Source organism: Eurypyga helias, unplaced genomic scaffold (assembly GCF_000690775.1).
Source record: "Eurypyga helias isolate BGI_N326 unplaced genomic scaffold, ASM69077v1 scaffold15932, whole genome shotgun sequence".
Taxonomy (NCBI): domain Eukaryota; kingdom Metazoa; phylum Chordata; class Aves; order Eurypygiformes; family Eurypygidae; genus Eurypyga; species Eurypyga helias.
The window spans coordinates 38,785-51,871 of record NW_010236780.1 but is presented as its reverse complement, the minus strand read 5'-3'; the positions used below and the strand labels follow the sequence as shown (position 1 = coordinate 51,871).

General features: G+C 43.5%; 1 protein-coding gene across 1 annotated transcript; it reads left to right on the top strand.

Annotated features, from left to right (window-relative positions):
• Positions 1–636: 636 nt before the first annotated feature.
• MCM6 (minichromosome maintenance complex component 6) lies at positions 637–12,790 on the top strand. Its single transcript, XM_010147226.1, is given in 17 exon segments — positions 637–785; positions 1,354–1,464; positions 1,971–2,164; positions 2,167–2,213; positions 2,888–3,053; positions 3,140–3,285; positions 4,178–4,328; positions 4,979–5,120; positions 5,804–5,945; positions 6,086–6,193; positions 6,782–6,937; positions 7,980–8,108; positions 9,140–9,301; positions 10,424–10,559; positions 10,822–10,989; positions 11,783–11,922; positions 12,552–12,790. Coding segments are annotated over 15 exon segments (2,064 nt in total). The 5' UTR covers positions 637–785; positions 1,354–1,464; positions 1,971–2,007; the 3' UTR covers positions 12,666–12,790.
• Positions 12,791–13,087: the final 297 nt, after the last annotated feature.

Below are 13,087 nucleotides of genomic sequence, written 5' to 3'. Positions count from 1 at the left end.
CCTCAGAGGGGGGGCAGCCATTTGGCGAGGGTGAGATTCTGCCAGGGCCTGTCGCCCCGGTCCCTCCCGTTTCCGTCCGAAGAGCCCTCTAGGCCCACCGCTGAGGCACTGCGCTGCCGGGCGAGGGGCGGAGGGAGGGGAGCGCGGTGCTCCCGTGCCTGGCACAAGCCTTCCCAGGGAGCTTTCGCGGCGGCGTCAGGCGCGTTTTGTCCCGTTTAACTCAGTTTCGGGACAGCCAGGTTGAAAATGCATTTCGTGGCTTGGTCGTTACACCTTAATACGTCTGATTCCCGACGTTTTGCCCCTCGGGGGCCCCTTCGGAATCAGACAAGGGAACTGTTAACAATGGCTTGAGGAACACAAGACCCCGGTTTGCTGGTGCAGGGTCACTGCTAAACCACAAATAAAGTTCTGTGTGAAATGCAGGTCCAGTGCTGGGCTGTTGATAGAATATATGTGGCAGGCAGGCAGAAGGAGAAATCCTGTTGGAAACAAACATTTGCAAGGGACAGTGGGATGCTGGCATTTTCTTGCACACTCCTTAATGTGGGCGAGCCTTTGCTTCCCTCCTGAATACAAAAATGCTCAATTGCTGCCTGATATCTAACTGTGATATGTCTTCCTGAATCACTTTTCAGGTTCCAGAACAGCGATGGGGAGGTTAAATACTTGCATGATGCTGAAGAACTGATTCGGCCAGAGCGGAACACATTGATCGTAAGCTTTGCGGATTTGGAGCAGTTCAATCAGCAGCTCTCGACCACTATTCAGGAGGAATTTTACAGGTAAAGTGTAGAGATAGTACCTGGGAGATGAGCAGTGCTACAGCCTCAGGTCCATAATGTCTTACATGCTGTGAAAAAAGCAGGAGGTTTTTCTGCTTTCTGAATCCTGAAAACGCATTTAAGAATGTTTTTTGGGTTTTTTTTTGCTAGATCAAAACTTGTTTCTTAATGGATTCCTCTCTGGAAACCATTCGTAACTAGGCAGTTGCATTTATTCCGATGAAGTAGATGGTCACTACAGGAATGCGGAATAAACTCTACAACTTCTTGCTCTGAACATATTTTATTGAGGCAGTGGCTTATTTTGAGAATCTACTTCTTAATATAAGGGTAAAAGTGTCAGAAAACTAGACTTAAAAGGTCCATTTTCACACAGAAAATCAAATGGCATTATTATGCAGCAAATCTCATATTTAGTGTATTTACATTAGCTTTGGTGTGTTCTTACATGATGTGGCAATAAAAGCCAGAACCTGGAAATGTTTGATACAAGCCTTCGGTGTCGTCTAAAGTAAAGAAGGCGTTTTGAGGGCTTCTATGAAATTTGACATTATTTTTCATATTTCAGGGTTTACCCTTACCTCTGCCGAGCAGTAAAGACTTTTGCAAGAGACCATGGCAGTGTTCCTTCAAACAAGGACTTTTATGTTGCATTCCAAGATCTACCCACCAGACACAAGTAAGATGATTATTAGATCCAGAAACTTGAGCATTTTTAGTACAAGAAAGAAGTGTCAAAGCGTACTGAAAGTACTTTGGTTACGCAGCATGAAATGTGCAGTTTACCAGTCAGACGGTGAAGAAGTTGCCTCATCTTGTGGAAGATATTTTCTGAAACAGTTTTTCATTTGTAAATCATACTCGGATACTTCCATTCATCATATGCCACAAACATCTGTGTCTTCTCTAATTATAAAAAAATATTACTTAGAGTATGATGCTTTTGAAGTACCAGTGAAGTAACTTTTGCATTGGTTTGACCTTTAGTGTTAATCTAAAAGTTTATGTAAAATCACAAAATGAGAAGATATTCTAGTAACTTACTTTCTTTTGTCTGTTACAATTGTTCTTTAGTTACAGACAGAACGCAACTATGTTGTGTCTTAGTACTTGGGTAGTACCCTGGGCCTAAAAATGTCAACTCAGCTGAAGAATTTAATCCCTATGAATTTCTGTTTTAAACAGAATTCGAGAACTGACATCAGCAAAAATTGGCTCACTGATGCGTATTAGTGGACAGGTGGTACGTACCCACCCAGTCCATCCTGAGCTTGTAAGTGGAACCTTCCTGTGCCTCGACTGCCAGACAGTGATTAAAGATGTGGAACAGCAGTTTAAATACACGCAGCCAAACATCTGCAGAAACCCAGTCTGTGCCAATAGTTCCTGCTGGACACAAACAAATCAAGATTTGTGGATTTCCAAAAGGTACAGTGGTGAGGATGGGGGATGATGGCAAACAGTGATGTGTCTCTGGTAGTTGAAAGGTGTTTTTTGTACTGCTGGACATGGAGGGCACTTAATTTTGGTTCTGTCTAGCAAGAAAAGATCTCAAGGCATGGAGATTTCTGCAAATAGTTTCTTTCTGTCGATGGAAGGCTTATGTTTTGGCATGGGAAATTATGGGTAGTATCAAAGCAGTTTTGTTGCATGAGATTCATTAAGTAAGCCACTGAAAACCCACGTATTCAAGCCACTGATGATCTCGTGTTGCAGGCACACTGTGTGTAGTTCTATGTGAGTATGAAAAGGTGTCTTTTGGTATCTGCAGTCTTTTGCTCTTCCAGATTGATTTACTTCACCAAATCCCCAGCACTTTACATCCCGCAGTAATATTTTGTGTCAGTCACGTTAATTGGACTCTTCAAGTTGCTTTTCCCAGCCCTCAGAATTGTCATTGTGGCCCCCATGTATCCTCTTAAATTTCTCCAAAACTCCATTGGTACCGATTAGTGAAGGAATTTTTGGTTGTTTGTCTTATTGCAACAGGAATTTCCTGATTGACATGGATGGCAGTAACCAAATGCTACTTACTGTATTTATTAGCAGCTTGGCTTTGGAAGCAGTTCCAAATTTGGTGACTTTGTTCTGTCCCTGCCCAGGTTCGCATTCAGGAGACGCAGGCCGAGCTGCCGCGCGGTAGCATTCCTCGCAGCGTGGAAATCATCTTGCGTGCAGAAGCAGTGGAGTCTGCTCAGGCAGGTGACAGATGTGACTTCACAGGGTCACTGATTGTGGTGCCTGATGTGTCCCAGCTCTCCACACCAGGTTTGTTGCTGCTGCTCATGACCTCGATGATGTGTCCCTCCTGCGTGTTCTGGGAACTGCTGTTCTGACTCCCGCTCTAATGGCAGGGGTGCGTGCAGAAACCGGCTCAAGGGTGAGCGGGACGGAGGGCTATGAAACTGAAGGCATCCGAGGACTTCGTGCCCTTGGGGTCCGAGAGCTGTCGTATAAGCTAGTCTTTCTAGCTTGTTACGTTGCACCAACAAATCCACGGGTGAGTCTGGAGAGAAAATAGATTCAAAGGAATTGATGATTTCTGCTCTGCATGGTTTTACCTTGTTAGGGAGCGGGAGTGGGTAAGGCTTTAAATATGTGTGCGTACTGCCTTCCCGTGCATTTCACTGTCTCATATTCTGACTGGATTCATATAGCAAGTCTTTCTTTTTATCTTGTCTTTATTGTTCATAATAGTTTTCAGAGACATGACTATTTGCCAAAGTTATCGATTTAAAGATGGTCCGTTATTCTATTCTATTTATTCTAATTGGTCCGTTTATTTCCATTCAGCTTCCATCCCTTTCTGCAGCATTTTCTTTTCCTCCAGGAAATCCTATTGCTTCATTTTGTCACAGGGAAAACAGTGATCCTTCTTGTTCCCTCTGGTTTATCACATAACATCTTGGGATGTTACAACAGCATAATAAGTAATACTGACTGTGACTGGGTTTTGGCATGGTGTGATATTTCGATCTATAATTCTGCTAGCAGCTTCTCCATCACGTAGGATAAAAGCAGCATCTGTTATTTTCTGGGTGCCGGAGTTTCCTGCCTCATTCTAGAGTAAGGAAAGACTCTGTAAATCCCAGTTAATGAAGAATGCTCACAAAGGCACATTTGAGCCAAAGGAAGCCATGCTGGTTTTCTCTCTTTAATCTCTGGACAAGCATCTCTCCTGGGTTCTTCTCACTAACGGAAGTTACACTCCACTGATTTGCCCCTAGGAAATTGTCTGTTGGTTTTTAAAGGTACGAGGTGATGGGCTTCCTTAGCCTAAGGTCAGCTTTTCCAAACGTGTTCCTGGTATTAGCCCAAGTTTGTGTAACTGCCTGTCTGCATTCGGTAGTGACCATGTTACTACTTTTGGTTTTTAAATTTCCTCTGTGTAGTTTGGTGGAAAAGAGCTCCGAGATGAAGAACAGACTGCAGAAAGCATAAAAAACCAAATGTCTGTGAAAGAGTGGGAAAAGGTGTTTGAAATGAGCCAAGATAAGAACCTTTACCATAACCTGTGCACCAGCCTCTTCCCCACTATCCATGGTAAGAGTCCAGTTGTTGCCTCAGAGAGGGAAGATTTTTATGTGTGAAAAGAGTCATTCTTTGCTGTCTGTGTAGTGCCATTTTGGGAAAGCTTGAAAGCCCTGTGCTAGCTTCCACAAACTTTCCCCTGCAGCAGTGGTTATGCTAGAAAACTGGAAAAGGAGAACCTGTTTTCTGCTGTACTTACTGCATTTAATCATTAAGGCCTGCAAGGCTAATCAGAATGTTTGATTTTGCTATTGGGTGATCTTCTGCTGAGCCCTACAGCTGACAGTTGGCTATAAGCTTTGTTCTGCATGGGTGCCCTTCAGAAGGGTTCCAAGCATTTGCACGTGTATATGTTTGCGGTTGGTTTTGGCTCAGGACTAGTTTGAGGACTTAGGTTGGCTGTGTCTGAACAGTTTGATCACCTGCATTTTGTCCATATTCTGAGCCGCTGGAACATAAAGGAAATCAGCTGCTTTCTGAGTCATTCTTCCCTGAAACTGTAACAAGCACGTAACTGCAGTTTTAGTGGATGTGTAGCAAATGGGTAAATTCTGCGTGGGTGTGCCCAAGTGCTCTAAAATTCTAGTGGGCTGGGGATTTTGCTAAATAGGAAAAATGTGGTGTTTTCTTTGGCTTTTCAGTTTCAGTCTTTTCTCCGGCAGGTAATGACGAAGTGAAACGTGGGGTCCTGCTGATGCTTTTTGGAGGGGTTCCTAAGACCACTTCAGAAGGCACTTCCTTGCGTGGGGACATCAATGTTTGTGTTGTTGGTGATCCAAGTACAGCCAAGAGTCAATTCCTAAAGTAAGCATCTCATTAGTACTCAGCATATGAATATTGTCCGGTGTGGCTAGAGCTGTAAATATGTACTGTGCCTTTTCTGTGCTGAACAGAGGAAAGGGAAAGTAAAATATTTGAGAATATTTCCCAGGAATTATTGGGATGCAGCTGGATGATTTGAATAGGGCTAAAGCAAGCTCAGCAAGCCCCTGGGGTAATAAGAATGAATTAAGACCTTTTTGTTGTTCTTCAGGTATTTTGGAAATATATATTTGGAAATCTGTATTGTCATTAAACACTGAATATTAAAAATACAAAAATTTTTGTGCATCTTAAAATATCGTAGAGATGAAACAATTTTTTCTCTTTCTATTTTTAGCTTAGTCTAAATTGGTAGGTCACAGCACTTTGGGCAAAGAGACAGCTATCAACTCTTAAAAATCATCGTGAAAGAATTATGGTTTATGCTACCTCTTATGCTATAATGCTTTTTTATTTGAAATTCTGTGATTAGGGTAGTTTTACTTTATTATCCTGCTCATTTACCTCTGCATCGTTCTCCATGAAGCTGGGGTCCTTGCAGCATAGACTGCAGCTCAGAGAGGTAGAGGTTCCACAAAAGCTGTCGGTTACCTTGTTTCTGCAGGTTTTAATCAGACTGTTGAGGTCTGTGCAACACAATTCCTCGCTGTCACTTCTCTCCCCAGGCATGTGGACGAGTTCAGCCCTCGTGCTGTATACACCAGCGGAAAAGCCTCCAGTGCTGCTGGTCTGACAGCGGCTGTTGTGAAAGATGAGGAGTCTCACGAATTTGTCATTGAAGCTGGAGCACTGATGCTGGCAGATAACGTGAGTCCAGGAACTAGAGAGATTCCTGCATCCCTGGAATGGCTTTGATTAATGCCCAAGAGCCCCAGGTTGTCTTAATGATGCTGTTTTTCCCGAAGTGTTTAACTTGGGGTAACTTGTTTTTTATTCTTCTGCTGCAGGGGGTTTGTTGCATTGATGAATTTGACAAAATGGACGTGCGGGATCAAGTAGCCATTCACGAAGCAATGGAGCAGCAGACCATCTCCATTACTAAAGCAGGAGTAAAGGTAGCTCGCGCCCTTCTGCTGGCTGTGTAGTCTGTACGATGGCCTGACTGGCTGCTGTGTGTCCTGGTCCAGCATCAGCTGTCGGGTTTTCCTGTCGGCCCCACCGCTGCCTGGCTGCGGCAGGAAAGGGAACACTTCCCTGAGAAGTTTTTGTGCCACATACCCAGAAAGAATCAGAAATGTTGCTGAAATTAAGAAAGAGATAGTAGTGGGCAGGAAACAGAAAATGGGAACATCCTAACCCTGAGGTAACCCTGAAAGGGGATACAGATTTATGTGTATTTGTAGAAGTAGAGAGTGTATTTGCACTGTTAAAAACAGGGTGTTGTGAAAAGCAGTTTTAAGGGCTTGTTTCAGTATTGTTGTCAAGAGTGTGGCAGTGTTAAAATACGGATTCACCGAACTGTGTCTTGGGGCAGAGACCTGGTGAGAAAGGGCTGTTTAGAAGAGTTTGGGCTCTTTTGAGGAGCGACTGTTATAATACCCCCACTGAAACTCCATCTGAAAGAGGTTGTGCTGACCCATTTGAGTTGCAGTGAGTTGGTTTAGGAAGCAGTCGCAGATAACATTCTTCTTTTTCGTTGTCAGGCTACCCTGAATGCCAGGACCTCCATTTTGGCTGCAGCAAACCCAGTTGGCGGGCGCTATGACAGATCCAAGTCACTGAAACAGAATATAAACCTCTCAGCTCCCATCATGTCCCGCTTTGATCTCTTCTTCATCCTTGTGGATGAATGTAATGAGGTAATTTTAAGGGATCGTAATTTCTGTCAGGAAAGACCTCCAGTGGTCTCTAGTCTAACTTCGTGTGCAGAGCAGATCACTGAGAACAGCTTGCCCAGACCTTGACCTGGTGACTTCTGAATATCTCCAAGGATTCTGCAGCCTCTCTAGGCCCCTCCTGCGATGTTCAACAACTCTCAAGTGTTTAACAACAAATGATGCCTGTTGTATCTAATCAGAATTTTTCATGGTTCCGTTTGTGTCGGTTGCCTCTCTTCTTGTCAGTCTGTACCTCCAAAAATAGTCCAGATCCATCACCCCTGTACTTGCCAGTCAGGCAGTTGCCTTCTTTTCAAGCCGTACAGACCCCGCTCTTTCGTTCAGCCTCTCCTCACACATCAGGTGCTTCTGCCCTCTGAAATCCTGGGTGAAGCTGATCTCATGAGAGCATTTTGCTTCCGCCTTTCTTCCGCCTGGGAAGTTAGAAGCTGGCAGGACGGGTTTGAACGTGCTCTGCTGAACACAAGGGCACTGCCTTTTCATGGCGTAGTGATTTGACCCTCCAGCTTCATGCCGTTAGTCATTTTTACAAATCGCTGGTCACTAAGGCCAAGGCTGCCACCACCTCTCTGTGCCGTTTGCCTTGGGAACGCAGCGGGTACCGAGATGGATGTTGGTCCAGCGCTGTTCTGTCTGTTGTTTTGCTCAGAGTGATTATCTGATTGGGAAGGGACTGATGAGACCAAGTAGGCTGAAAAGGAAGAAAGCAGTTCCCACGCTGCAAAGTGCTGCTTTCTGCCCGTTCTACGGCTGACTTGTACCCCAGGAGAGTTCCAAGAGGTTATAAATCCTAAAACTGCTTTTTATCCCTTCTCTGCTATGTTTCCTTTTATTAAAAACCTCCAGGGCATTCTCCTGGATCTTCTGGCAGAGAGTCTGGCTTCTGGAAAGACTAGCTCTGCCCTGAGGAGTGCAAGTGAGGGAAGGGAATGGGAAGGAAGAATATAGCTGTTGTTCTGATATTTGGCTGTGTGAAAGTGATCTAACGGCAGTAATATCCCAGGTTACGGATTACGCCATTGCCAGACGCATAGTGGATCTGCATTCCCGAGTAGAGGAATCTGTCGATCGTGTCTATTCATTAGATGATATCAGAAGGTATCTGCTGTTTGCAAGACAGTTTAAACCAAAGGTAATTCTGTGTTCTTGTGTGTAAGTTGTTGTGTATGAGGAGGTCCAAAGGAACTCTGTCCTGCTTTTTTCTGGCAAACACAAAGACGCTTTGTGCAGTGTACTCTCAAGGAAGGAGCCATAAGCTCAGCTGTTTTCTAGAAACGTACCATAATTTTGAACCCCATACTCTTTTTCTTGATCTCCAGAAAGCCAGCCAGCCCAGCTGGGTTATGATCAGCAGTCTTAACTGCTTTGGCTGTTTTTAACCTCTGTCTAGAACGACGGGGAGGTTGTTCCATAGCTTTCTCATACCTCAAGGGCATGGGTTATTCAGCACGGCTGCTGCTGAGATTTTTGCATTTAATTGACTTAGTGCTTAATCAAGCAGTTTGTTTGTCTTTATTTTAAAAGGGTATTGTTCCTCAGTATTACTTTGCTTTCCTTGTGGTGAGATGCAGAACGTGGGAAACTGCTCTACATACAAATTGCTGGGGTCTGTCCAAATAGCAGCTTGGCTGAGCTGTGTGTTAGACTTTTCAGAAGTCCTTCTATTGGAGCTGTCAAATGGAAAGAGGGGACACCCACCCTCCCTTACAGAGTTTTGAAAGCTCCTATTTTGCTTCCATGTGGTGGGGAGTTCTTTTACCAGCTGGATCTGTGTATCTGCAGATAGACTCAGGTTAAAAGGCATGTACATAAAGCTGTAGTCAGTGTTGGTATGTGGAGCGTATGCCTCTGTGTGTGTGCTTGCATGCAGAATGAAAGGAAATAAACATTCAACAATCTCGTAGAGACACATGAGTTATGCCTGGAAGCAAGTTGGTGGATCAGAAGACCAGAAGTGATCAAAAGTCATTGTTACTCTAATTATTAAAGTGTAATTGCAACATATGCGGCTTGTTATATTTGTGTAGCGTGTGTGATAGTATAGATGTTTCAGAGAAAAGCAGTAGCTGGTAGAGAAAAGTCTTGGAACTGCCAGTTGAATGCAAGAAGCATGAACTTTAATACTTTTGACATGGCTAACTGTCGTACTGTCTTGTGTCACAGATATCTAAGGAGTCTGAGGACTTTATAGTGGAGCAGTATAAGCGACTACGGCAGCGGGATGGCTCTGGAGTGACAAAGTCATCCTGGAGAATCACAGTGCGGCAGTTGGAAAGCATGATCCGGCTGTCTGAAGCTATGGCCCGTATGCACTGCTGTGATGAGGTATCAGGCTTTTGATGAACACTTGTACGAATGGTTATATAAATGTTGTAGGAGTTCTGGCTTTGCTCTTTATCTATGCTTATCAGACACGCTTAAATCCTGTGTGTGAGGAGGAGAGCTTGGATCATCTTTTCAGCTGTGATGTGGTCATACTTGGTCTGAATTTGTGTGCCAGAAATACTGGTTTTAAGGTATGTCTTGTAAAACTGAGATCAGCTGGTCCACACTGAGAACATTAATGTGTTTGCATTAAGGTTGTATCAGCACTCTCAGCCTGTTACCTGGTAAATCATGACAAATGGGAAGAACAATCATCTTATTAGTGTCAGCCAGGGCGGCTGGCAGTGTCTTTCCTAATCTTGCATAGTTTATAATCTCTCACAGCTCTCTTCCATCTGCAGTCTGAAAAGCCAAAGTTCATCAAAGTATCTGAACCCTCCCTAAGAGTACCTGTGTTTGCGATCTGAGCTCCTCCTCAAGTCAGCCAGTGTTGGAAGTACAGTGTGTTGTGGCTATTAACTCTAGTATGACTGTTTCCCATCTAGTCCCTGCTTTAAAACTCAGCAGGCTTTTTGAAATGTTGATTAGGGGTTATGTGGCACATGCAGTGATAGAAACCTTGCTACCTGGTTGTGTAAGAAGAACACTTGTCGGGTTCTTTTTAATTAAATCCAGCTTATAAAGACACAGATAGCTTTTACCTTTTCGTTCAGCTAGAGATGATTTTTCTAGTTTTTGCTTTTCAGTTCCGGAGGAGAGTCTCATTAGTTACACTTTCTTTTTCATATTGTTTCTGTTCAGCCCCATTTTTTTCATGTTTCTTGCTCCGCTGATCTTTATTCAAAATGTTCTTGGCTTAAGTAAAAATTTTACTGACTCCACATGATCGCTAAAGCCTGAAGGATTCATCCTCCTCTTTATTCTCTTCATAACCTTTTGTGAACTCATGGTACCTGTAGTGGGATATAGTTTGACTTGCAGATTACTTAGGAGACATGGGTAAAAAGACCCTTTGTCAGAGCCAGGGGTGAGTTTCTGGAGCTGTTGGGGGAAAAAAACACCTTTTAACACTTGAAGAGCCACCATGCCTATTTAAAACATCTGTTTTCACATCTTCCCCAGGTTCACCCGAAACACGTGAAGGAAGCTTTCAGGCTTTTAAATAAGTCCATCATTAGAGTTGAGACTCCTGACATCAATTTAGACCAAGATGATGAACAGCAAATGGAGGATCAGGAGGACCAAGGTGGAGTCAATGGTAAGGTACTTGTGGAAAATGTTTTCCAAGGGGAAAGTTCTTCCAGCCTTTAGAGCTTGCCGTGTTTGACTATGTGCTTCTCTTCAGTTTCTCACCTGTTTCTCATCTAATAAGGTCTAGAAATCTTGACTCCTTAACTCTCTTAACAGCCCCCTGGTGGGTCCACTCACCTTGTTGGGCAATGCAACACTTTCCAGGGGCTCAGAGTATTACACAATTAAACAGCTGTTGCAGATTTAAACCTGGGCATGTGTCTAAACAGGCGAGGCAGAAGCTCCCGCCGGGGTCAACGGTCTTGTGAATGGGATCAGTGGCCATTCGGAGGACACCAACAAGGATGCCGTGCCCAAAGCTTCTCTCAGACTGGGCTTCTCTGAGTATCGACGCATTTCTAATCTCCTGGTGCTGCACCTTAGGAAAGCAGAGGAAGGTAATGATTTGCATATTAAAAAGACGACAGACCCTGAGTTGTGTCTCCATGTGTAAACTGACTCTTCACTAAAACGAATTCACCTCGCAAGGGAATTTTTTAGCTGCGAATTAGTTGTAATCTTCCAGCCACTTCAGAGAAAAAGGGCTTGAGTGTGTCTGGTCTTAAAAAGTTAGGACAGAAGGTGTGATCGCAGATCTTGGAACAAAGGTTGGCGCTTCTTCCTGTGCATTTTTTTTAGTATAATGTGGTCAACATTGCTGTGTGGGTAAAATCTTTGCTGCTTAGCACCCTGAAGTACTTTAGACATGTTAACTGAGTAACCTTTGCAGGGCTTCACAAACTGGCCGTTCTGAGTTAACTAATCCCGCTGTGCTGAGGCTCCGCAGAGGTAGCTGCACCAGTTCAGGGAGCAACTGTTCTACATAGAATCACAGAATGGTTTGGGTTGGAAGGGACCTTAAAGATCCTCTAGTTCCAACCCCCCTGCCATGGGCAGGGACACCTTCCACTAGACCAGGGTGCTCCAAGCCACATCCAACCTGGCCTTGAACACTTCCAGGGATGGGGCATCTACAGCTTCTCTGGGCAACCTGTTCCAGTGCCTCACCACCCTCTCCGGGAAGAACTTCTTCCTGATACCTAATCTAAACCTCCCTGATTTCAATTTAAACCCATCTTATGTTTGGAATGGTATCTCATTGCTGCTGGGTTTATGCTAATTATGTGGAATGGTGCTGCAGTGAGATTGGGGTGTGTTAATTCTTTTTGTTTTGTTTTTTTTTTTTTATAGAAGAGGATGATTCATCATTAAAGAAGAGCGAACTTATTAATTGGTATCTAAAGGAAATTGAATCTGAAATAGAATCTGAAGAAGAACTAATAAATAAAAAGAAGATCATCGAGAGAGTTATTCACCGCCTTACGCACTATGTATGTATGGAGATGTGTGGATAGTGGAAAAAAGATTTTAACTTGGATAGTGCCTTGTGTGACGGAATGCATTCCTGATCTGGGAAATGCGTTTTGTGATTCTGTGTTATCAACTGATACAGTATGTCTTCTTTGTTTAATATTTATTAAAAGGAATTATAGAGAAAACACTGAAATAAATTAAAGGCATGTATGAGCAAAAGTTCAAAGCAGCATATTCATAGAGAATATGACACGTTGAACTCCCTACAGATGTGTAACTGGTATGTTCTGTATTGCTATGGTATTGGTTACATGTTAGGATACAGGCATATGTTCAATGGATAGCTTTAAGTCTCGGGGGCACTAGGGCAGTTTGGAGGACAACGTATGACAATATAAAATGCTTCTAATTTTTAAAGGGAGAAAGCTGCTAGATTGCAGTATTTCCAAAAAGCATACTGCATGTAAGAGATTTCCACCGGAGGTAGTTGTTAAGATCAGGAACCTGTCCAAGAGGGAGGTCGCACTTAAAAGGGTCAAGTAATCCATCAACAAGCGGTGCTACCAGTCTAAAAAGGAGATGCCTTTCAAAAAGTACAAGCAATCCTTTCTGTTCTTGCTTGAACCCAAATTTTTGTCTGTTGCAGGACCACATTCTGATAGAGCTGTCCCAGTCAGGACTGCGGGGATCCGGAGAACAGGAGACTTTTGATGAAGATCCATACCTGGTTGTCAACCCAAACTATCTGCTGGAAGACTGAGGGCTGGCAACTGGACTGTAGGACTGACTAGTTACATGTTGGGAAATGTGTTCTTCTCTGCATTCGTGCAAGGGTTGCTGTATAGCTGACACCTGAAATGCGTATGAGCGCTTGACTGTCGAATGCGCTGACGTGCGGTTAGTGATAGATGATGGCTCCTTCGCACTGAGCATACCTGGAAGGCTTCTAAAAAATTACACACTTGCCTATTGGCTTCGTTAGTAATTCTGGGTTTCACTGCCATCATCCAGAAACACAGGAGACTCGTTCAATAGCTCTTTTGAGCATCAAGCAACATAGATGCTTCTGTTTTAAGTAAGAGGGATTTTTACATTGTTCTTCTATTGTATTTACTAGACTCTATATGCTATAGGTTTTTACTCTTTTTCTTATTAACATAAATAAAAGGTCATTAAATGTCT